Here is a 22,275-nt window from a genome sequence, read left to right on the forward strand (position 1 = left end):
ACAGTGCTTTGCGCAGAGCAGGCATTCAAACATACACAGAATGAATATTTAAATCTTGGGTGGTTGACAATTGTTTCCACTGTGCAAAACTTACTTTTCTCATGAGATAGAACCTCAGAAGCAAGATGCTTTGTTATGTGTGTATCATCTAGATTAGATTTCAGAAAGAGATTTTTGAGAGCTTTCTAGACAAGATGAAGAAAGGGAGGCAAATGTCAGTTCATTCAGAGGTTGTTGGATAACAAATACTTGAACAAAGGCTGTTGATTATCACCAACCTGCAGACAGGGGATGTGTCTTCAGTCAGGTCCTATTCAATATTTCGATCAGCAAATTGGTTAAAGACAAAGAAAACACGCTATATAATTTACAGATGGCAAAGTTAAGCAGAGGAGTTAGTATAATGAGTGACAAAATTCAGATATAAAACATTCCTGCCCCACCACTTATTCTTGCTGTGCCTCAGTTTTCTTATCTTTAAAATGGGCATGATAAAAGTTCCTGCTTCAGAGGGTTACTGTCAGGATTAAATGAGGAAATGCATGTAAAGCTGGCAGAGAGGACTCATTAAATGTTAGCTGTTAACTATTACCATTTTCTGGCTAGCCTGGAACTGTGGGCTAAATTCACAAGATAACATTTAACAGATATAATTAATCATGTTTTGGCTCACAATATAAATTGTACAAGTTTGAGATGGAGGAGACCTGAAGTGATAGCAGTCCATGTAAAAAGAAACCACAAAAACAAAGACAGAAACAAAAACCAAACCCAACCCCTCTGGAATTCAGGTGACACAGTGCTCGGTGAACTAAGGGTATCATTCCCCTGGGTCAGGGGAGTTAACGTGGGGCCATAGGTGCAATGTCCTGCTGAAGGCAGGTGAGGGAATTACCCCTGGAGCCAGAATCATGGCGCTGCCCTTTCATAGCTGTGTGACCTGGAGCCTCTTCAAGCTTTTGTTTCCTCCTCTAAATAATGGAGACAATAATATTTATCTCTCAGGGTTATCATGAGTGAGTAAAGGAAAACTTAGAGCAGAACTTGGCACACAGGTGTTCAACGAATTTTAGTTCCTCTCTACTATACCATGCAGATCTCTGTCCTCTGAAGGGCTTATAAAGCTAAGTCTAGGTGCCAACCTAGGGTGACTAGCGGCTTTTTGTATTTGGAATTAATGTGCTTCATTTTGGGGCTCACACTTTAAGGGAATTAGTGGAGAGGTAGAATGTAGCTAGACAAGAATGATCAGCATGGTGGGAATGGGAGGTCTGGATGTATGATAGGTAGAAAATGAAATAAATCTCAGATATTTAGCCTGAAGATTTTCTCTTTTTTTAATGGGGGAGAGGAAAGAGACATGATAACTGTCTATACACACTGTAGGAGATGGACAATCCACAAGACAGAATCATAGCCAGTGGTGGGAGTTCCAGGAGAGCAGATTTTGGCTTAATTTGAAGAGCAACTTTCTGATAATTAGAGCAATCCTACAGTGGAATGGGCTGCTTTTCAAAATGGTGAGCTCCTTATCATTGCAAGTTTGCCAAGAGAATGCTGACCTCCTTGCTGTCTTTTAATTTTTCTAATGTTTTTTTCTTCATATTCCTTTGCTTTCCTTTTCCTTGATTCTACCCTCCATTCCTTATAGGGCATTTATAACTACTTTGTCCCAAAGTACTTTTCTTCTCATTTCTCCTTCTTCCGTTTCCAAACCCCTTTTCTCTTGGCTCTCCCCACCCGACTCCCAGCACACATTTAGTCCGATGATGGAACTGCCTCCCTGAGTTGTAGGCAGCCCATGGCCCAGAATGTCTCTGAGATCTGGGCCAAGATTGCTGTGCACACTGGCAGAGAAGGAAAGGAAAGCGAAGGGATCACTGTGAAGGCAGAGGTACTGCTGTGACTCTCTCGTCAGGGTAGGGGGATCAGCAGAGTCTCCTAAAACCCAGGTCTTGGAGAAGCCCGCCTGTCACTGAGCACTCACAGACAGAAGGTGGGGATCCCAGAGCTGAGCACCGTTCCTTCAAAGATGCTTTCCGCGAGCTGAACCCACCCTGAATCCCCTCCTAGCTCCCCCTAGGCATTTCCCTCATCTCTGCACTACGCAGCCACCTTGTCATATTGCCAACTTCAAGAACGCCCTCTCATACCAAGCAGAGCAGAGGACTGAGACAACTGGATCCCTGGGTGAACTCTCAACCCGGCATACGGATATGCAGATACATCTGACAGCAATGACAGGCAAGCCTTATCTAGAACTTTCAATTCTCCTTTTCTTTCTCCTTTATGCCTTCTGGGTCCCCTTTCTTTATCCTTGCTTCATCTTCTCAATCCTCTCTCTGTTTCCACCTACCCAGCTTCTTTCTTGCTTCTTGGGGCTTGGAGTAGTTTCCCTCCCATTCTAGATGCCCAAGTGAGATGTGCCAGGGGGTGGCAAGGAAGGCCAATGCTCTCCCCTCCCCCGAGGGCCCCGCTACACTTCATACCATGAGCTGGGGACTGCTGGATGTTCGGGCTCTTGGGTACAGGCAGGCCACCTGGCATGGCAGTGACGATGGCTTGCTGATGCGGTGATGGGCCAGACCGAGTCTCAGGCCCACTCTTCTCTCCAGGTACCACTTCCTTCCAGTCATCAGGGGTGCACTGCTGGGGCTGTTAAAGGACAGGACAGAGATGATCTTCTCGTGAATTGCCTCTACATTCCTGGACACGTCCCCCGTTTCCATGGAGCTTCGGTAGAAGGCAAGAACGTTAAGATTCAGCCAGCCCCAAATTAGGGAGAGGCCCCTTTTCTTTCCTGGAATACTCAGAGAGGACTTCAACACTCAGCCCACCCAGACACACATCCAAATGGGGGCCACGGGATTGCCTGAGCTGTGTCCTCCCACTTTGTTCCCTGGACCTTGGGATCGGCTTACTCACCACTGGCGAAGCAGGCTGCAGTTGTAAGATGACAGCCGAGGCATGCTGGAACCTGTGTTGAGGGGTGTGAGACAGGCCCTCAGGGTATCCATTGTGAGGCCCGACATCTGGCGTGGGAGGGTGACACTGCTGAGCGCTGCCAGGCTTGTGCAGGTTGGCAGCGGGACACTGGAGAGGCAGGGTGGATGGGACTGGGCCTAGCGGCATGGCATGGGCTTCGGGGCCAGGCTGCAGGGCCAGGCTTGGAGGGACCGCGGCCAGCTGGGGGAGGGACGGGGCTTGGAGCGCTGGCCGTGATGGCTGGGGCGGCGGCGGCTGTTGTGATGCTTGCTGTTGCTGCTGCTGGATCCCAAACTGGGGCTGCAGGTGCTTTGAGGACGGCTGGGAGAGGAGCTGGTGTGGCTGCAGCTGAGCATAGGCTGAAGAGGGGGAGGCCAGGTTAGGTGGCATGGCTCGGTCTCACCTTCTGCTGTGCCCCCTCCCACATCCACATAAAGAAGGCTTTCCAAACTCGGTGTTCTTGCTTTCATCTCTTTCCTCTTTCACCTAGAGCCTGGCCTGACCATTGCCACGGTCTGGCCTTCTCTCTCTGTTTTCTTGCTTTCTTCCCATGCCGAAACATTGGGCCCTTGGCTGTCCCTCAAAGGCCAATGCAAAGCTCACCTCCTCTGCAAAGCCTTCTTTGATCATTCCAGTGGCTGAGAGAAACACTGGATTCTGCAGTGTGCTATGTTCTCTCTCCTCCATGCCCTTCACTTGCTTTTCTCTGTGCCTGCAACAGGTGCAGGCTCCCATCGCCCAGCCCAGCTCTGTAAGGCTGGATCTTATTCACCCTACTGGCTCTGCTCAGGCTGGGCCCCCTCCAGGGAGTGCCGGTTGTACACACGGTCCTCAGGCTCTGGGGGGAGGCAGCCTGGGATGGACCACTGGTTCCTTCTGTTACCCAGTGGGGGACCTTGGGCTAGCTGCTTAACCTCTCTAGGCCTCAGCTGCCTTGTCTGAGAACCAGAAACAAAAATAGTTCTTGCCCAGAAAGTTGTAAGGATGAAAGAAGAAAAATGCTGTGTGAATAAAATGAGAGAAAAATGACATTATGTGCACAGCGCAGTGCCTGGCACATGGTCATCGTCAATCATTTAATTCATATATTCAATCAGATAATTTAAATTATTATTTCAGTCTTGGCTTAGGTTCTGAGTATCCTGGGCTCACCTCTACCATAATGACGTGTCTCGCAATGGATTATAATTGTTTCTTAGCTGTCTTCCCTTCCAGATCATGAACCCCTCGTGATCAGAAACTATCACGTATCTCTTTATTCAGAACCTTGTATGATGCCTAATATTAGATGGGGGCTAAATAAATAAACAAACGTATTGTCCTGAACTGGAATTCATGTGTTGCCATTTGCTGCTGGTCCTTTCTTCTTCCATTTTAACCAGGCTAGCTCTTTGAGGTGAGGATCCTTATACTTTTTAGTTATCCCTCCTGTGTCCAGCTCATGCCTTATAGACAGAAGGGGTTCAGGAAATTCAGCTCAGAGACTGATTGTCCTCAAGCCACTCACTCTCTTGTCTAGTGGCATCCAGGCCAGCTTAGCATGAGGGCTGCTCAGCTGAATCTGTCCTGCCTAAAAGCTGTCCTCTGCAGGGACTCCCACAGCTGGAGGGCTGGCAGAGAGACATTGTGCCCTGCAAAAGCACAGAGGGCCACAGCTGGAAGCTCACAAATGGATTTTTACAACCAAAGGCTCCCAGCCAATGAGGGGAATGCAAATTCTGGGTCCTGAGCTAACATTTAAAAAGGATCCTGTGACACAGGTGCAAAGTAAGCAGATTTCAAACAGAGTTAGGGGAGGTACCTTTTTTCTTGAATTCTGTCCATTTACAAGCAAGTTTCCAACTATCTCATCACAACCCAACACAGAGTTCCAAGCAGAATGCCAATAAGAATGGAAAGGAGAGGACAGAAACGAGGCGGTAAGGAGAAACAAAATGCTCCTTGGTGACCGACTGCTGTAGGCAGAGGAGGGAGTATGGTTGGCCCACGGGCTGTAACCTGGATGACAGGGAAAGATGGGAGGGGGAAACACGGATGGCCATGAGGTTTTGAGAGAAATGTGTGGGGCTTGAGGTGATGGTAGAATGTCCAAATGGAAATTGCCAGCAGGCATTTGGTGATTATGAATTGCCCCTGACCTCACCCTGAGCCTTGTCTCCTAATTTCACCTTGAATAGCTCAAACTTAACAGTCAGGCCAAGATTGTTAGTCAGGCAAACTTAATAATCAGGGATTTTGGGGGCTTCCCTGGTGGCGCAGTGGTTGAGAATCTGCCTGCTAATGCAGGGGACACGGGTTCGAGCCCTGGTCTGGGAAGATCCCACATGCCGCGGAGCAACTAGGCCCGTGAGCCACAACTACTGAGCCTGCGCGTCTGGAGCCTGTGCTCTGCAGCAAGAGAGGCCACGATAGTGAGAGGCCCGCGCACCACGATGAAGAGTGGCCCCCGCTTGCCGCAACTAGAGAAAGCCCTTGCACAGAAACGAAGACCCAACTCAGCCATAAATAAATAAATAAATAAATAAATAAAATTTAAAAAAAAAATCAGGGATTTTTAAGATGACCATTGTTAAGACACTGGACAGATACCACAGAGGCCATGAAATGCCTGGCTAGTCTCTAGAGGCTAAAAAGATCTGCAGAATGATGGGCAGCGTCACTGAAGACACAAGTAAAACTTGTTCTCCCGTATTACAAAACCATGAATTCCTGCCGGGGGACAGAGTCCCTCTAGGGGCTGCCGGTCTGAGCTGAGAGCTGGAGATGGTGCAGCTCAGAGAGGCTAGGAGGGTCAGAGGCTTGTCCCGCTATCCACTGGCTGTGTGGCCTGAGACAGGTCCTTTTCCTTCCCAGGGCTTCGGGGTTTTAACTGTGAGACAAGAGGTTTGGACTAGCGATCATACAATCTGATGGGGGTGGCTATCATAGGAAAAGAGTTTAAAATTCAGGATTTATAAGGTGGAAAAGGGAAGGTTAGAGAAGAAGGGTCTAGATCTGTAGAGTATAAAGAGTGTAGTTAGGTGCAGTACACCTTTGTTTACCAAGATTGGGAGAGGCAACTGCTGGCTTCGCGGCCCTCGATCCCGGGGCCTCCTCTCTGTCCCACTCTCTCCCCGACCCCGTGCTGCTTGTGGAAACCCTAAGGCCATTGTTTTAGAACAAATGATGCTAGTATATGACAAGGCTGGAAACAAAGTTCTTGATGGCTTAGATAAGTTCATAGATCAAAGACCCCAGGGTATTTTGAGGGGAGTGTACATCCTTAACCTTTCAAGGTTAATAAAAAGCCAAGACCGTGATTTAACTCAAGCATTATCCTGGGTCAAATTCCTTTCATTTAAAGGGTTGTAATAGCTTTCTAATTGGTCTGATTCCAGTTTCTTCTCTCTATAATCCGCCTTGTAGATAGATCACAAATTAATCTTCCTAGTGCACAGATCTGATCCCTGATTAAAAGCCATCAGGGACTCTCCTTTGTCTGAGGTTGTCTAAAGATCCTGACATTCAAGATCTTCTTACAACATAAACTAACCTTTCAATTTTATTATTTCTTTGACCTAAGCAATCTTTTCTGTCCACTGTCCCCTGTACAGAAGTTTGTGCCTTGTCTCATACTGTCTAGAGTGCCATAAATCAAATTCTCATCATCCCTGACCTCCTGTGGGAGGCTGGGCAACTCACTGGACCTCCCTGGACCTCTGTGCCATCATCTTTAAAGTGGGAGTAACGATGATACCTATACCTCATAGTTATCTCAGTAAATGACTTATCTCACCTTGACAGGCAGAATTTAGGATTTGCTTCCTCCAAAGTACCTGGAATTTAGTAGATGCTCAATCAGTATTGCTGAATGAATGAATGAATGCATGAATGACAACACGGTGGGACTCCAGCTTGTTTGTCCCGCAGAACTTTTCCTCTTCAGAGTCAGAATATGGATGAAATGGGGGTAACCCCACAGGCCACTTTGGTTTTATCAGCACTCTGGGTTATTGAAGCCTCTCCTCCTGTCCAGTCTCTGCTCACCACCTTCCTGCCCTCACCTTCACCCACCCTAACTTCTCTGCTCATTGTCTGTACAACATCACTTCCCCCGTGCCTTTCTGGCTTTGATTTCAGTGCTTCCATTTTCTGGAATGCCCTCCTTCCACTTCAGTGATCTCAGTAAAGCATTAGCTTCTTTGGCCCAGGCTCAGCTCGTGTTTTCTCTCTTTGCCTTAACCCTCAATTATGGGTTTTCCCTCAGAAGTCCTGAACACTTTATTGTTTCTTTGATTCATTTATGATTTAACATGTGCTATCTTGTATATGTATTTCATTGATTCTTAAAAATCGATTCTTATCCCCCCACCTCCACTTTAACATCTTTTGAATTGGGATGCATATTACAGTTGATGATGTTGGTTTAATTGGTAGTGCTTTTCTTAGAGTTAAAAAAATAATGGGGGCTTCCCTGGTGGCGCAGTGGTTGAGAATCTGCCTGCCCATGCTGGGGACACGGGTTCGAGCCCTGGTCTGGGAAGATCCCACATGCCGCGGAGCAACTAGGCCTGTGAGCCACAACTACTGAGCCTGCGCGTCTGGAGCCTGTGCTCCACAACAAGAGAAGCCGCGATAGTGAGAGGCCCGTGCACCGCGATGAAGAGTGGCCCCCGCTCGCCGCAACTAGAGAAAGCCCTCGCAGAAACGAAGACCCAACACAGCCAAAAATAAATAAATAAAATAAATAAATTAAAAAAAAAATAATGGTGTGTCATAATCAGTGGTGTCTTAAACTGGAATACTTTTATGCTTTTATGTGTTTATTTCCTATCTATCCGACCAGACTATATGCTTTTTGAGTTAAAGACTTGTTTTATGTTTTTTTTTTAAACTTAAAAGATGTGCTTTAGTTGAACTAGGTTTTTAATGTTTCTTTTCCCTTCCACATTGTCCAACATAATAAGCTACGTCTGTGGATGCTTAGCAACTGTCTGCTGCCGATCCTGGTGAGATGGACGGATTCTCCTCCCTCTCCCACGCCCTCCCGGCTCAGCGTGGGGTGGTGAAGGTGGGCACTTCCCACTGAGGCCACAATGCCAGAGGAGGCCTCATCCCTCTTCACTACAGCCAGGATGGGGCATACGGTTTATGAAATATGAATGCACAGAAATCACTCTGGACCTTTATTTTTTCCTACAGTCCAGTAGCTTCATTTCTCGCTTGTACCTATTTTGGCTGCCCCATCCCCTGCAGCTGGAAAGCTCACTGCTTCTAAGGAACAAAGGGTTGGTTCCATGGGACCTCAGCCACGGCTTTGGAAGGCCTCATCAGCCCTGTCAGGGAGCAGAGGAGGGGCAGGCCTAGGGCCTCAACAAATTAGGGCCCAGTTAAAAGGAGAGACTCCAGCCAATGCTCACCTTCCCATCCGGTGCTCTAACCTTGATGGCCTCCTTAGAATCTGAAGAGACCAATTCACTGTTCCCCAAACAGTTGGTTGTTAGCAACAAGAGGATTAAGGCCCCCATGCAGGAGGGCTGGCTGTGACGGCCTACTGGCACGCCCCCTTCGCTGCATCCACTGCCAGAACTTGCGATCAGTAATGGATCTCGATTGATCCCAAGTCTTCACAGATGCAGGAAACAGCTCACTGTCCAGAAATGCTGGGACTCTTGTCTCAAAGTACATGGGAGCTGCAAGCATCCCAGTTGTAGGCTGGAGGTTTGCTCAAACACTTATTTTTCTCTGATCTGCAATACTTGACTAGAGTTTGGGGTTACCTGGACCATGGGTGAGAGGAGGGTGCCTGTGAGAGAGGAATGGCATAACTTTTTACAACCCACTACTCTTCAAGGTTTAGAGAGTTAAGTGAAGAGATACTTTCAACCATTCATTCACTCAACAAACATTACTAAGCACCTACTATAGACCAAGTACCATGTTTGGTGCTGGTTAAAACATGGTCCCTAGAATAGGTTACAGTTTGGTCAAAGAGATAGCTGGAAAACAGACACTCTCGGTATTACTTGGTAAATGTTATGACAGGAGATAAGCACAGACTACTGAGAACACAGAAAAGGGGATTCAGCTTGGGAAGGAAAGCAGAGAAGGCTTCCCAGAGGAAGTAAGTGTTTAGCATGACTCAGAGTTCAGAAGATGCTGAAAGGAAGAGCACGTGGGAAGACTTGGAGGCACTGTACACCCCGGTGCTTTCAAGGACCCACAGAGCATCCTGTACAGCTGGACCCGGGACGACTATGCAGGAGCAGCCAGAGAAGAGGCAAAATGATGGGTGGGTCTAAATGATGCCAGCACTCTCCAGAGGCTGCTCATCTCCAAAGATGTCTCATGTGATCAGGCCTCGGGGAGTGACTGAGATTGAGGTTGACTCTAGAGGTCAGAGTCCCACATATACATAACTAGACAAGAAAGCTCCTTTTAGGAAAACCGAAAGCAATAGCCACGTGAATTTTCCCGGATGCAGTCCTTCCAGGCTGAGGGGTAGGAGGAATAGGAGAGGGGAAATGGAGCTAAGGGAATTTCCCCATAAGAGGAAACAAGTTTATAAAAACAGGGTTGCTGACCTCAGGGGCACTCTATGGTGGGCTGTCTATGCCTTAATATCTTTAGACCTGCTCTGCAACTACCTGGCAAAACCACCACATATCCTCTGTGAGCAGGATTCCTTATAAGGCAGCTTGCAGCATTAGAAAAGAAACTACTCACCCTTGGCAGAGGGATGAGAATACAGCATAAGTGGCTAAAGGTGTCGGTTTTAGAGTCAGACAGATCTGGTTTGAATCTTGGTTCTGCCACCTACAGGCTGTGCAACTTAAGACAAATTGTTTAACCTCTCTGAATCTTGACTTCCTGTTCTGCAAATGGTGATATACACTTCATAGTCATTAGTATCAAATGGAATATTATGCTTCAACCACAAAGAGGAGAGGTTCCCTGCCTTTGTTCATACTGAGAAGATGCACAATAAGTGGTAGCTATTCTTAAAATACTACCTGCTATTTGTATATTGTTTTGAACTTCTCAAAGCATTCTCGTAATTTGAGTCTCATTTATTCCTTACAATCAGCCTCTGAAGCAAATGGGCGGTATCCCCACTTTACAAGCAAGGAGAGAGAGTTGTTTCCGAGAGACTTCCACAGTGCAGCAAGTTCCGGGGAAGTTGGCTTCACCTGACAGATGAGGCATAGTGCCTTGTATCTCACAAATGCTCAAAAAATGCTGACGGGCAAGTGAATGGCGCAGTCAGCGAGCTCAAGTTGAAATGGCAGGCCTTCAAGTGTTAGTTGGGGGCTGTTGAGAACTTTGGAGGTAATCTTGGAGGGGTGGACAACGACGGGGGTGTGTTATGCCAGAAGGTGGGGAGGTAGAAGGTCTATGTGGGTCAAGTAAGTTACAAAGGTGGGCGGGGGGAAGTGGGGAAGGCGAGGCAGAGGATCTATGCGAGGGAGCTGGGAGTGATGAGAGTGGTTCAAGGGGCAATTGGGGGGTCTTGAAGGCTCCCACCCCAGAGTCAGAGTCAGTCGGTCAGAAGTCATTAATGTGCTGATTATTGAATCCCTCCTGTGACTGACAGAGTAGGAAATAAAGACCCAGCGAAGGTTTCTAAACAAGAAAGGAGTCTCTGAGGAAGGCGATTCTGGCAGCTATGAGCAGGATGTTCTGGTGGTCAATTAAGCCTCGTATGGTCAGCAGGCCTTAAGCAAAGCCGGAAGCCGACACGTAGGAAATGTGGTCAGAACCTGGTGATAAACTGGGCGGTGATGGAGGGTGGGAATAAGGAGGGAAAGGGAACGGATATCTACTGTGAGCCTACTCGGTAGATATCTGATCACTTCTGCAGGCCATCTCATCCATTTTTACAGTCTGTTGTAAATATAACCATCTTTGTTTTACAGATGAAGAAATCGAGATTTACAGAGATTAAGTAACTTGATGACGGTCATAAACCTAGTAAGTGATGAAGCTGGGGTCTGAAACCACGTCTAACTCCGAAGTCTCTGCTTTTCCCATGATAACACCCTGCCTCTCCGATGAAGGAAAATGAAGTCAAAACAACCCTGAGATTGTAAGTCTGAGTCTAGGAATACCTGATGATTGTGGACAGCAGCCAGGAACCGGGAAAGGGGGACCTTTCTGAAGAGGAAGACTTCCGGGTTTTGGTTTTTGTTTTATTTATGAATCTCCGAATTTTAAAAATCTGTATGCCGGTGGGGTGATATCCACGTGGGCGTATCCTATAGACAGTTGGAAATCTCTGGGGAGAGGGGAGGAGGACAGGGACGGACACGCATTGAGAAGTCATCTGTGGACAGGTGGCAGGTGTCTGAAAACGTAGGTGTTGAAGTCAAACACAAGGGGGATGGACAGAGTGTTTTGGGAGTCCCACAGCTAATGGCAGTGGGGCCAGGGAAAAGCAAGGGGCAGCAGGGCCACCTACACAGACAGATGGTCACAGGCACACGTGGCCGCTCTGGGCATAGTGCCTCCCAGTGCCAGCTGAGATAATCCCCCTTCAGTTCTGTTCTGGAAACGTACTCATTTTTCAAGGCATGACTCAAATTTCCACAACCCCTCTTAGACTATACACTTGTTCAACTCTAACACCCATATGGTTGGCATCACGTTTGGCACCTAATAGGTGCTAAATGAATATTTGTTGAGCTGAATTGAACAATTAAAGAGAGAAAAGCTATATGGAGATGGTAGTTAATTATTTTTTTCTGAGCCCTATCTTCTTAATTTGTGAGATGAATAATTATTGCTAGGATTAAATGAAAAATGTAGGTTAGGCATTTAGTACAGTGCCTGGAACATGGTTGTTCATTAACTGGTAATAATTATTATTACTGGCAGCAACCATGGAAGTAACATAACAGGAGCTTAGGGTGAAGGATTTCAGGAAAGAAGGAATGCTCAACAGTTCCAAGGAACACAGTCTGCTTCTTCTCTCTCTCTCTCTCTCTCTCTCACACACACACACACACACACACACACACCTATGGTGAGAAATGTTCAGCAAAATATAAAACTCCTCCTCTGATATCTGCTGGCTTTTCCCCCCTAGTATAAGGAGGAGATGGTTAGTAATCTAAATCTGATCCTACAGTGGATAAATGAAATGACTTTCATGGCTGGCTGCATGATTTTAACATCAAAATTGTAGGGGATCTGATTCCAGCTAGATAACAGGCCCACATGTGTGTTTTGGTTTCTGCTGGATTCTCTAAGTAAAAGTGCATCTACCCTACAGTTTGGCAGCTGCTTTGGGAGGGAAATATGGTACCCAAGAGTCCTGGAATCAGCACCCATCACATTGTCCCGCCTATCACAGACAGAATCACCACTCCCCGACACAAAACCCTCTCTGTGATAAAACAAAGCCGCTGTGTGGCAGGCCTTCCCAACAGTGAATTCTCTCCTCTCCTTCCAGAGACCTGAGGAGGGACCAAGAGACACAACAAAGACCTGGCATCTGGAGCACAATTGTGTGAAAAGGGCCCAGGCTTTTCAGTTCTCTTTTATCACAGCATCTCCCTCCTGGTCAGCCACTTTCTCCTCACCTTTGAGCCTGCATGTGCATCCAAGGCCTTGAGTTTAGCCACTAGAATGAGGACTCCAAGAACCAAGCCTCCTATCAGGAGCTGTGGCCCAGCTCCCCCAGGTCTTGGCGCCCCTAGAAGCCAGGCCCATGGGACCTTGCAGCCTGTGCCTCTTCTGCCCTCCTGGTTGGGTCCTCAGATCACCAAGAAGCCCAACCTCTCTGCTCTGCTTTCCGCCTCCTACTCCCCTCCCCCACCCACCAACCCACGCCTTTTCAGGGCATAAGGGACCTTTTCTATTTGCGGAGCCTAAAGAAGCCCGTTGCCAAGGTGACAGGAGCAGGAACAGCAGGGAGCTTGCCATGGGGGAGGGGCTTTGCCCCCAAACAGCTGTCAGTGGGAGCAGTCCCAGCTGGGACTAGAGCGTTTGCCTGCTCTGGGAGGAAAGAGCCCCCAGGAGAACGCAGTCCTGTCTGCCCTCCTCCCAGCACTGCCTCCACCACAAGTCTCCACTGGTTACTCTCCCTGGGGGCAGCCAGCCAGCCAGCTCAAAAAAGGCTCCAATAGCAAAAACCTGCCACTCTGCTCCCCATCCCTCTCTCTCTCTCTCAATCACACACACACACACACACACACACACACACACACACACGCATGCGCACACACTCTGATCCCTCCGTTCATTCGCAGTCCGTTGGCTGGGCAGGAGGCCAGAAGTTACCTCCTCGCTGGGGAACTGTGGCACCCAAGGCAGGTGCTGCTCCAGGCCGCCCCCCATCAGGTCAGGAGGATTATTTCAGCCTTTTTTTTTGTTCTAGAGGCCCTGAGAGGGTCTGCCGCATCTTAAACGTCCCTGCTGCCTTCCGTTTGGGCGGTGGGGGTGAGGAGTGGACCCATGGAGAGGAAGGGGTGGGAGAGGAAGGGAAGAACAGGAGGGGATGGTGGGAGACAGGAACAATGCAAAGCCTACTGATTTGTCTCACTGGGGAGACGGTCTTTGTGGTCTGCAGCTCACAGCTGCTCCGTAGAAAGTTCTGGGGAACACTGGTCTCTGTACTGCCTATAGCCACATGCTGTTAAGTCTCAGGCCACACCTGGGGCCCTGGACCTCAGTCTGTAACTCACGGGCCTTCCCCTTTACCAGGCTCAAGAGAAGAGAGCCCTCCACTAGACTCTGTAAAACCCAGAACAGTCTTAGAACGGTCAGGCTTTTTGAGCTCTGGGTCAGGAAAAAGAAAGGCCTAGGAAGCCCCACTGTAAGAACTGAGAGAGGCAAATGTGGCTTGATGATTAAGAACACAGGATCTGACTCAGCCAGACAAGGAATTGGTTTCCAGTTCTGCCATGTAATACTGATGTGACCTTGAGTGACACTTATAGTAAGTTCTTGGGTAACCGCTTTGAGCTTCAGTTTTCTCATCTGTTAAATGGATAAAAGCATCTACCTTACAGGGTTCTTTTGAAGGTCAAAAGAGGTGAGGTACATAAAAAAGCCCAGCATATTATCTAGTCTACATCAGAGGTTTTTATCAGGGCTGGTTCCCTTTCTGTCCAGTTTTCTTGAGGCCCCAGGGTTGCCTAGGAGCCTTAGGAAGAACCCTAAGGACTGGTCTCTCCTTTGAAGGATCCTTAGAATCTGGGGGGCTGGCTTAGATCTAGGGAGAGGTTACATTTTGGCCTGGGCAGAAATGGGGTTCTCAGGAAGTCCTGAAGCCCGGATGTTGCTCTAGGGTTTGTAGGTTGCATGGGAAGGTAGAAGAAATGTTAATTTGGGCTCCTTGCTCTAGTCTCAGCTGCTATCAGCTCAGGGTAAGATCCTCCAGACTTTACCCTCTGAGCCTCCGTTTCTTTCTTCATAAAAGGAAGAGGCTAGACTAGTCTCTGGAGAAAGCAATGCCGGACAGGGCGAAACGCCTCGAGCCACAGGGCAGTCAGGCCTCTGCAGGGAGGTGCCTGCCTCAGCTCGGAGTGACCACTGGAGGCTGAGACCACATCTGTCCTTGAAGCCTCAAAAGGGCGAATAAAGGACTTGAATTCAGATTCTCCCCAGCTCGCCTCCCACTGTCTGTCTAGAATACCTTCCCCTCCTCTGTCTGTTGGGGAAATGACTCCTGCTTCAATACTCAGTGCCATTTCCTTGGAGGGACAGCATCTCTGACCCCTCCTGTCTGGCAATGAGGTGCCCACCTGGGCCCGCACTTACCTCATACTTACTCCTACAATGGTATTTATGAAATCGAATGGATTTGCTTATATATCTGGCTCCCTCCTTTTGAATGCACACTCCTTTAGGTAAGAAATCACATTTTGACCATCTTGGTTAGTCTAGTAACAAGCATAAAGTAGGCTCTCAAGAAAAAAAAAATGCAGGTTAGATTGGATGGTAAAATAGTCTGGATGAGGACAGAGGGTTAGTGGTTATTTCAGGGATGTGACCAGGGTGAGTCTCTCTTTAATGCAAAGCCACGTGGTCCACCACTACATTTCTGTGCTGTAACAGCTTGGTCTTGTTCCCGAGACTGATAAGTCTGGCTTCTGGGGCTCTTGGCAGATTTTCTCATTAAAGATTGCCTACAATAGGCAGCACTGGGAGAATGTTAGCAGGCAGGGAAAGAGTCTAGCCCCAGGGAATACTGATTCATCCCCTTCACAGAATCTGCCTCACAAGTAATCTGCTGGATTATTACTTTTTTAATCTGCAAGATTTATTCTCAAGTGTCACCGTCACCAGCAAGCCTTTCTCGGCTCCTCTCCGCCAGGCTATATAGTGCCTCTGTGATCACATCTATTACAGTACTTATCACCCTATATTGCATTGTACTTGTCTGTCTCTCCAGACTGTGCCCTCCTGGGAGGGCAGGGCCCACGCCTTATTTATCTCTGCACACCCAGAACTGGCAACATAACTGGCGAATATTAGTCAACAAATGTCTGTTGAATGATGAGAAAATAAGATTCCCACTTTTCTTCATCTCCCTGTGGGATTCTTACATGCCTTTGGCTAGCCCCTGTCCTTTTGGCTGACCCTTAGAGAATTTCAAAATAGTCTAACTGCCAAACCTCCACTCTCAAAGTGAAAAGCTATGATTGTGTACCCTGAGAATCACCATGATGCCCATTGTGAAGAAGGTCTCGTTTATTCCCACTGATGTGGCTTCCTTCTTTAAAGCTAGGCTGGAAGCCTAAAACAGAATCTGGAGCTGATGAACATCTCAGGACTGTAGGAGGGGAAAGAGAGACACATGGCTGACATCTTAGCATGTCCATGGGAAAAAGGAAAGTTTGAAAGTTTCCCCCTGACCCATAGTCCTTCTGAGTTTTCTGGGATAGGATCCTTCTTCCTGGAGCCCTTACCTGGTGCAATGAGGGGGTGGGTTGCCACAGCAGGTACCATTCGGCTGAGCCCAGCCCGACCCTCCAAGCTCCCTGGCACACTGCTGTTGCCATCTCCTTTCTTGAGTGGCTCCGTCACACCGTCAGTTATGCCAGGCTTGGCACCTGCAGGGGAACCCTGAGCAGTGTTTCTGCCTTGTGATGGGGTAGGCAGAGGCTGGCTACCACCCGGCGTGGGCTTCAGGGCCAAGCTGGGCAGGACAGGCTGAGTGGGGGTAGGGCCCGAGGCTGCTGCAGTTGGTGTCTGCTGTGCTCGGAGGGTCAAGTTCTGTACCTGGAAAAGAGGGGTCTGTAGGAGTCCAGAGAATGTGGGTAGGAGCAATGCTGACACACAATTCATACAGGGGAGGAGTTAGGGATGGATCCACCAATGGCTGAACAGGAGAGTGGGTTGTTAAAATCAGAAAGAAAGAGAGAGAGAGAACGAGACAGGGGCTGAAAGAGGAACCAGGAGCAGAGTTTCTAAAGGGGACAGAAAGAGTGCTAGTGATTGGATTCATCAGCAGAAGAAGCTAAATTCTGAGCAGGGATGTCTGCCCTTCCTGGGGCAGGCCCAGGCAGGGAGGCCGGGCTGTCTCTCCCTTCTGTTACCTCCCCTCCTCCCCCAAACTATCAGGATGGGCTGCACACAACTTAGAAAGAATTCCCAGATACAGCGGGGCACGGGGCTTCCCACACTGGAAAAGGCCAGGGCAAAAGTGAAAGTTAATCGACCAGTAAGGTCCCCCAGGCCAAGGATTATCCTGTCCTCAGGATCAGGTTTACGGCAGGATGGGCATGCTTACTCAACCTGGTCCCTGGTGCCCTCTGCTGGACACACGGAGGCTGTGCCAGACTCACATCTGACAAATCTGATAATCTTGCTACCAGGTGGGTCCTCCCGTTCTGTAGCTGGGGATGGTTCCTCTCCCCTGCAGCCCACAGAATCTTTACAGCCACTGCAGTGTCTGGGTACTCCCAGCAGAAGGAAGGGACCCAGGACTCATCTTTGCTCCCTCTTCCATGCAATTTTTGCTGATTCCTAGAGGTGCTAGCATGTGTAACCAGAGTGGAATTTTCCTCTTAAGAGGCAACAACAACAGAAGTTATCCTGGGGAGGGTGTAAGGTAAAAAGGTAGAGATGACCACCGTTGTTGGCACTCACGGCGTGCTGCTGACTCCTGCTCTGTGTTCGGGGCTCGAAGCAGAGTCAAGAGTGGCCGAAACCTTCTCAGCGGTGAATTAAGGAGCAAGTCTAGGAGCATTGGGATGCCCTGTCTCCCACCTGCTTTCCCAGAACATCCCAAACTTTCCAGACATTCAAAGCTCCTCCAGGGCTCGGGCCCACACCCATTATCAGTGCCCCTCTACGGGGGTGCCCACCCCCCTGCCCTCCCACAAGCATGGAGTCCTCACCTGGGCGGGGGTGGGGGGCCGGGCGGGGGAGCCAGTGCCGAGCTCAGGCTGCACAGTAGCGACGGTGGCCGTGGGCGTGAAGATGAGCTGAGGGGACAAAGGAACAGTGCCGCCTAGGCTCCTAGCTACCTGCACCAGGTTACCTGGCTGGGCCTGGAATCACAGGAAACAGCCGCCTTTTACCTGCCCAATGTGGGCTCAGCCACAGGACACAACAGTTTAGCCAGGGAGTGGACTAGGGAAGCAGGGAGGCACGAAAGGGAAAGAGTCCAAGGGGATCTCCCGAAAATCTCAAGAGGCTCGGCGTGGTCTGACCCAGGCCGGGCAGTGAAGGGCCAGGGGTGGGGGGCCATTCTGGGGCTGCACCCAAGGCAAGTTTACTTCAGAAGGATCTGTGAAGAGCTCACCCCAGAGGGACCAACAATCGCAGGACACCCTCAAGTCCCTCTCTGCAGCATCCCGGGGAGCAGGGCCCCTGTGCTGAGACAGATGCCCTAGGGACCATGTTCTAAATCTAACCTGCTCTGGACTCCAGGTCTGGGTCAGAACAGGACTCTCCACCAGAAGAGATCAAATTAGATGCATTCTTTTGGCCATTTTTTAGTCAAATTCAGATTAGGCTGTGTGTGTGTATGTGTGTGTATTTATGTGTGTGTGTTTGTGTGTGTGTGTGTATTTATGTGTTTGTGTGTGTGTGTGTATTTATGTGTGTGTGTGTGTGTGTGTGTATTTATGTGTTTGTGTGTGTGTGTATTTATGTGTTTGTGTGTGTGTGTGTATTTATGTGTTTGTGTGTGTGTGTGTGTGTATTTATGTGTTTGTGTGTGTGTGTATTTATGTGTTTGTGTGTGTGTGTGTATTTATGTGTTTGTGTGTGTGTGTGTGTATTTATGTGTTTGTGTGTGTGTGTGTGTATTTATGTGTTTGTGTGTGTGTGTGTATTTATGTGTTTGTGTGTGTGTGTGTATTTATGTGTTTGTGTGTGTGTGTATTTATGTGTTTGTGTGTGTGTGTATTTATGTGTTTGTGTGTATGTGTGTGTATTTATGTGTTTGTGTGTGTGTGTGTATTTATGTGTTTGTGTGTGTGTGTATTTATGTGTGTGTGTGTGTATTTATGTGTTTGTGTGTGTGTGTGTGTATTTATGTGTTTGTGTGTGTGTGTATTTATGTGTTTGTGTGTGTGTGTGTATTTATGTGTTTGTGTGTGTGTGTATTTATGTGTTTGTGTGTGTGTGTATTTATGTGTTTGTGTGTGTGTGTGTATTTATGTGTTTGTGTGTGTGTATTTATGTGTGTGTGTGTGTGTATTTATGTGTTTGTGTGTGTGTGTGTATTTATGTGTGTGTGTGTGTGTGTATTTATGTGTTTGTGTGTGTGTGTGTATTTATGTGTTTGTGTGTGTGTGTGTGTATTTATGTGTTTGTGTGTGTGTGTGTATTTATGTGTGTGTGTGTGTGTATTTATGTGTGTGTGTGTGTGTATTTATGTGTTTGTGTGTGTGTGTGTATTTATGTGTGTGTGTGTGTATTTATGTGTGTGTGTGTGTATTTGTGTGTGTGTGTGTGTATTTATGTGTGTGTGTGTGTGTATTTATGTGTTTGTGTGTGTGTGTGTGTATTTATGTGTTTGTGTGTGTGTATTTATTTGTTTGTGTGTGTGTGTGTGTATTTATGTGTTTGTGTGTGTGTGTATTTATGTGTTTGTGTGTGTGTGTGTGTATTTATGTGTTTGTGTGTGTGTGTGTATTTATGTGTTTGTGTGTGTGTGTGTGTATTTATGTGTTTGTGTGTGTGTGTGTATTTATGTGTTTGTGTGTGTGTATTTATGTGTGTGTGTGTGTGTATTTATGTGTTTGTGTGTGTGTGTATTTATGTGTTTGTGTGTGTGTGTGTGTATTTATGTGTTTGTGTGTGTGTGTGTATTTATGTGTGTGTGTGTGTGTGTATTTATGTGTGTGTGTGTGTGTGTATTTATGTGTTTGTGTGTGTGTGTATTTATGTGTGTGTGTGTGTGTGTATTTATGTGTTTGTGTGTGTGTGTGTATTTATGTGTGTGTGTGTGTATTTATGTGTTTGTGTGTGTGTGTGTGTATTTATGTGTGTGTGTGTGTATTTATGTGTGTGTGTGTGTGTGTATTTATGTGTTTGTGTGTGTGTGTGTATTTATGTGTTTGTGTGTGTATTTATGTGTGTGTGTGTGTATTTATGTGTTTGTGTGTGTGTGTGTATTTATGTGTTTGTGTGTGTGTGTGTATTTATGTGTTTGTGTGTGTGTGTGTATTTATGTGTTTGTGTGTGTGTGTGTGTATTTATGTGTTTGTGTGTGTGTGTATTTATGTGTGTGTGTGTGTGTATTTATGTGTTTGTGTGTGTGTGTGTGTGTATTTATGTGTTTGTGTGTGTGTGTGTATTTATGTGTTTGTGTGTGTGTGTGTATTTATGTGTTTGTGTGTGTGTGTATTTATGTGTTTGTGTGTGTGTGTGTATTTATGTGTTTGTGTGTGTGTATTTATGTGTTTGTGTGTGTGTGTGTGTATTTATGTGTGTGTGTGTGTGTGTATTTATGTGTTTGTGTGTGTGTGTGTATTTATGTGTTTGTGTGTGTGTGTGTGTATTTATGTGTTTGTGTGTGTGTGTGTATTTATGTGTTTGTGTGTGTGTGTGTGTATTTATGTGTTTGTGTGTGTGTGTGTGTATTTATGTGTGTGTGTGTGTATTTATGTGTGTGTGTGTGTATTTATGTGTTTGTGTGTGTGTGTGTATTTATGTGTGTGTGTGTGTATTTATGTGTGTGTGTGTGTGTATTTGTGTGTGTGTGTGTGTATTTATGTGTGTGTGTGTGTGTATTTATGTGTTTGTGTGTGTGTGTGTGTATTTATGTGTTTGTGTGTGTGTGTATTTGTGTTTGTGTGTGTGTGTGTGTATTTATGTGTTTGTGTGTGTGTGTGTATTTATGTGTTTGTGTGTGTGTGTGTATTTATGTGTTTGTGTGTGTGTGTGTATTTATGTGTGTGTGTGTGTGTATTTATGTGTTTGTGTGTGTGTGTGTGTATTTATGTGTTTGTGTGTGTGTGTGTATTTATGTGTTTGTGTGTGTGTGTATTTATGTGTGTGTGTGTGTGTATTTATGTGTTTGTGTGTGTGTGTATTTATGTGTTTGTGTGTGTGTGTGTGTGTATTTATGTGTTTGTGTGTGTGTGTGTATTTATGTGTTTGTGTGTGTGTGTGTATTTATGTGTGTGTGTGTGTGTGTATTTATGTGTTTGTGTGTGTGTGTATTTATGTGTGTGTGTGTGTGTGTATTTATGTGTTTGTGTGTGTGTGTGTATTTATGTGTGTGTGTGTATTTATGTGTTTGTGTGTGTGTGTGTGTATTTATGTGTGTGTGTGTGTGTATTTATGTGTGTGTGTGTGTGTGTATTTATGTGTTTGTGTGTGTGTGTGTGTATTTATGTGTTTGTGTGTGTATTTATGTGTGTGTGTGTGTATTTATGTGTTTGTGTGTGTGTGTGTATTTATGTGTTTGTGTGTGTGTGTGTATTTATGTGTTTGTGTGTGTGTGTGTGTATTTATGTGTGTGTGTGTGTGTATTTATGTGTGTGTGTGTGTGTGTATTTATGTGTTTGTGTGTGTGTGTGTGTATTTATGTGTTTGTGTGTGTGTGTGTATTTATGTGTTTGTGTGTGTGTGTGTATTTATGTGTTTGTGTGTGTGTGTGTGTATTTATGTGTGTGTGTGTGTGTATTTATGTGTGTGTGTGTGTGTGTATTTATGTGTTTGTGTGTGTGTGTGTGTATTTATGTGTTTGTGTGTGTGTGTGTATTTATGTGTTTGTGTGTGTGTGTGTATTTATGTGTTTGTGTGTGTGTGTGTATTTATGTGTTTGTGTGTGTGTGTGTGTATTTATGTGTGTGTGTGTGTGTATTTATGTGTGTGTGTGTGTGTGTATTTATGTGTTTGTGTGTGTGTGTGTATTTATGTGTTTGTGTGTGTGTGTGTATTTATGTGTTTGTGTGTGTGTGTGTGTATTTATGTGTTTGTGTGTGTGTGTGTATTTATGTGTTTGTGTGTGTGTGTGTGTATTTATGTGTGTGTGTGTGTGTGTATTTATGTGTGTGTGTGTGTGTATTTATGTGTTTGTGTGTGTGTGTGTATTTATGTGTTTGTGTGTGTGTGTGTATTTATGTGTTTGTGTGTGTGTGTATTTATGTGTTTGTGTGTGTGTGTGTGTATTTATGTGTGTGTGTGTATTTATGTGTGTGTGTGTGTATTTATGTGTTTGTGTGTGTGTGTGTGTATTTATGTGTTTGTGTGTGTATTTATGTGTGTGTGTGTGTATTTATGTGTTTGTGTGTGTGTGTGTATTTATGTGTTTGTGTGTGTGTGTGTATTTATGTGTTTGTGTGTGTGTGTGTGTATTTATGTGTGTGTGTGTGTGTATTTATGTGTGTGTGTGTGTGTGTATTTATGTGTTTGTGTGTGTGTGTGTGTATTTATGTGTTTGTGTGTGTGTGTGTATTTATGTGTTTGTGTGTGTGTGTGTATTTATGTGTTTGTGTGTGTGTGTGTGTATTTATGTGTGTGTGTGTGTGTATTTATGTGTGTGTGTGTGTGTGTATTTATGTGTTTGTGTGTGTGTGTGTGTATTTATGTGTTTGTGTGTGTGTGTGTATTTATGTGTTTGTGTGTGTGTGTGTATTTATGTGTTTGTGTGTGTGTGTGTATTTATGTGTTTGTGTGTGTGTGTGTGTATTTATGTGTGTGTGTGTGTGTATTTATGTGTGTGTGTGTGTGTGTATTTATGTGTTTGTGTGTGTGTGTGTATTTATGTGTTTGTGTGTGTGTGTGTATTTATGTGTTTGTGTGTGTGTGTGTGTATTTATGTGTTTGTGTGTGTGTGTGTATTTATGTGTTTGTGTGTGTGTGTGTGTATTTATGTGTGTGTGTGTGTGTGTATTTATG

General features: G+C 46.2%; 1 protein-coding gene across 3 annotated transcripts in view; it reads right to left on the reverse strand.

Moving 5' to 3' along the window:
* PHC2 (polyhomeotic homolog 2) overlaps window positions 1-22,275 on the reverse strand; it is a 106,647-nt gene that overhangs the window by 25,031 nt on the left and 59,341 nt on the right. For all 3 annotated transcript variants that reach the window (XM_059918575.1, XM_059918566.1, XM_059918585.1), the window contains exons 6-9: window positions 17,313-17,399; window positions 15,879-16,191; window positions 2,926-3,344; window positions 2,490-2,655 (exon numbers count right to left, since the gene is read on the reverse strand). In XM_059918575.1, coding sequence (XP_059774558.1) covers window positions 2,490-2,655; window positions 2,926-3,344; window positions 15,879-16,191; window positions 17,313-17,399 — 985 coding nt within the window. The remainder of the gene's footprint in view (window positions 1-2,489; window positions 2,656-2,925; window positions 3,345-15,878; window positions 16,192-17,312; window positions 17,400-22,275) is intronic.

This window comes from Balaenoptera ricei, chromosome 1, assembly GCF_028023285.1.
Source record: "Balaenoptera ricei isolate mBalRic1 chromosome 1, mBalRic1.hap2, whole genome shotgun sequence".
In the NCBI taxonomy this organism is placed as follows: domain Eukaryota; kingdom Metazoa; phylum Chordata; class Mammalia; order Artiodactyla; family Balaenopteridae; genus Balaenoptera; species Balaenoptera ricei.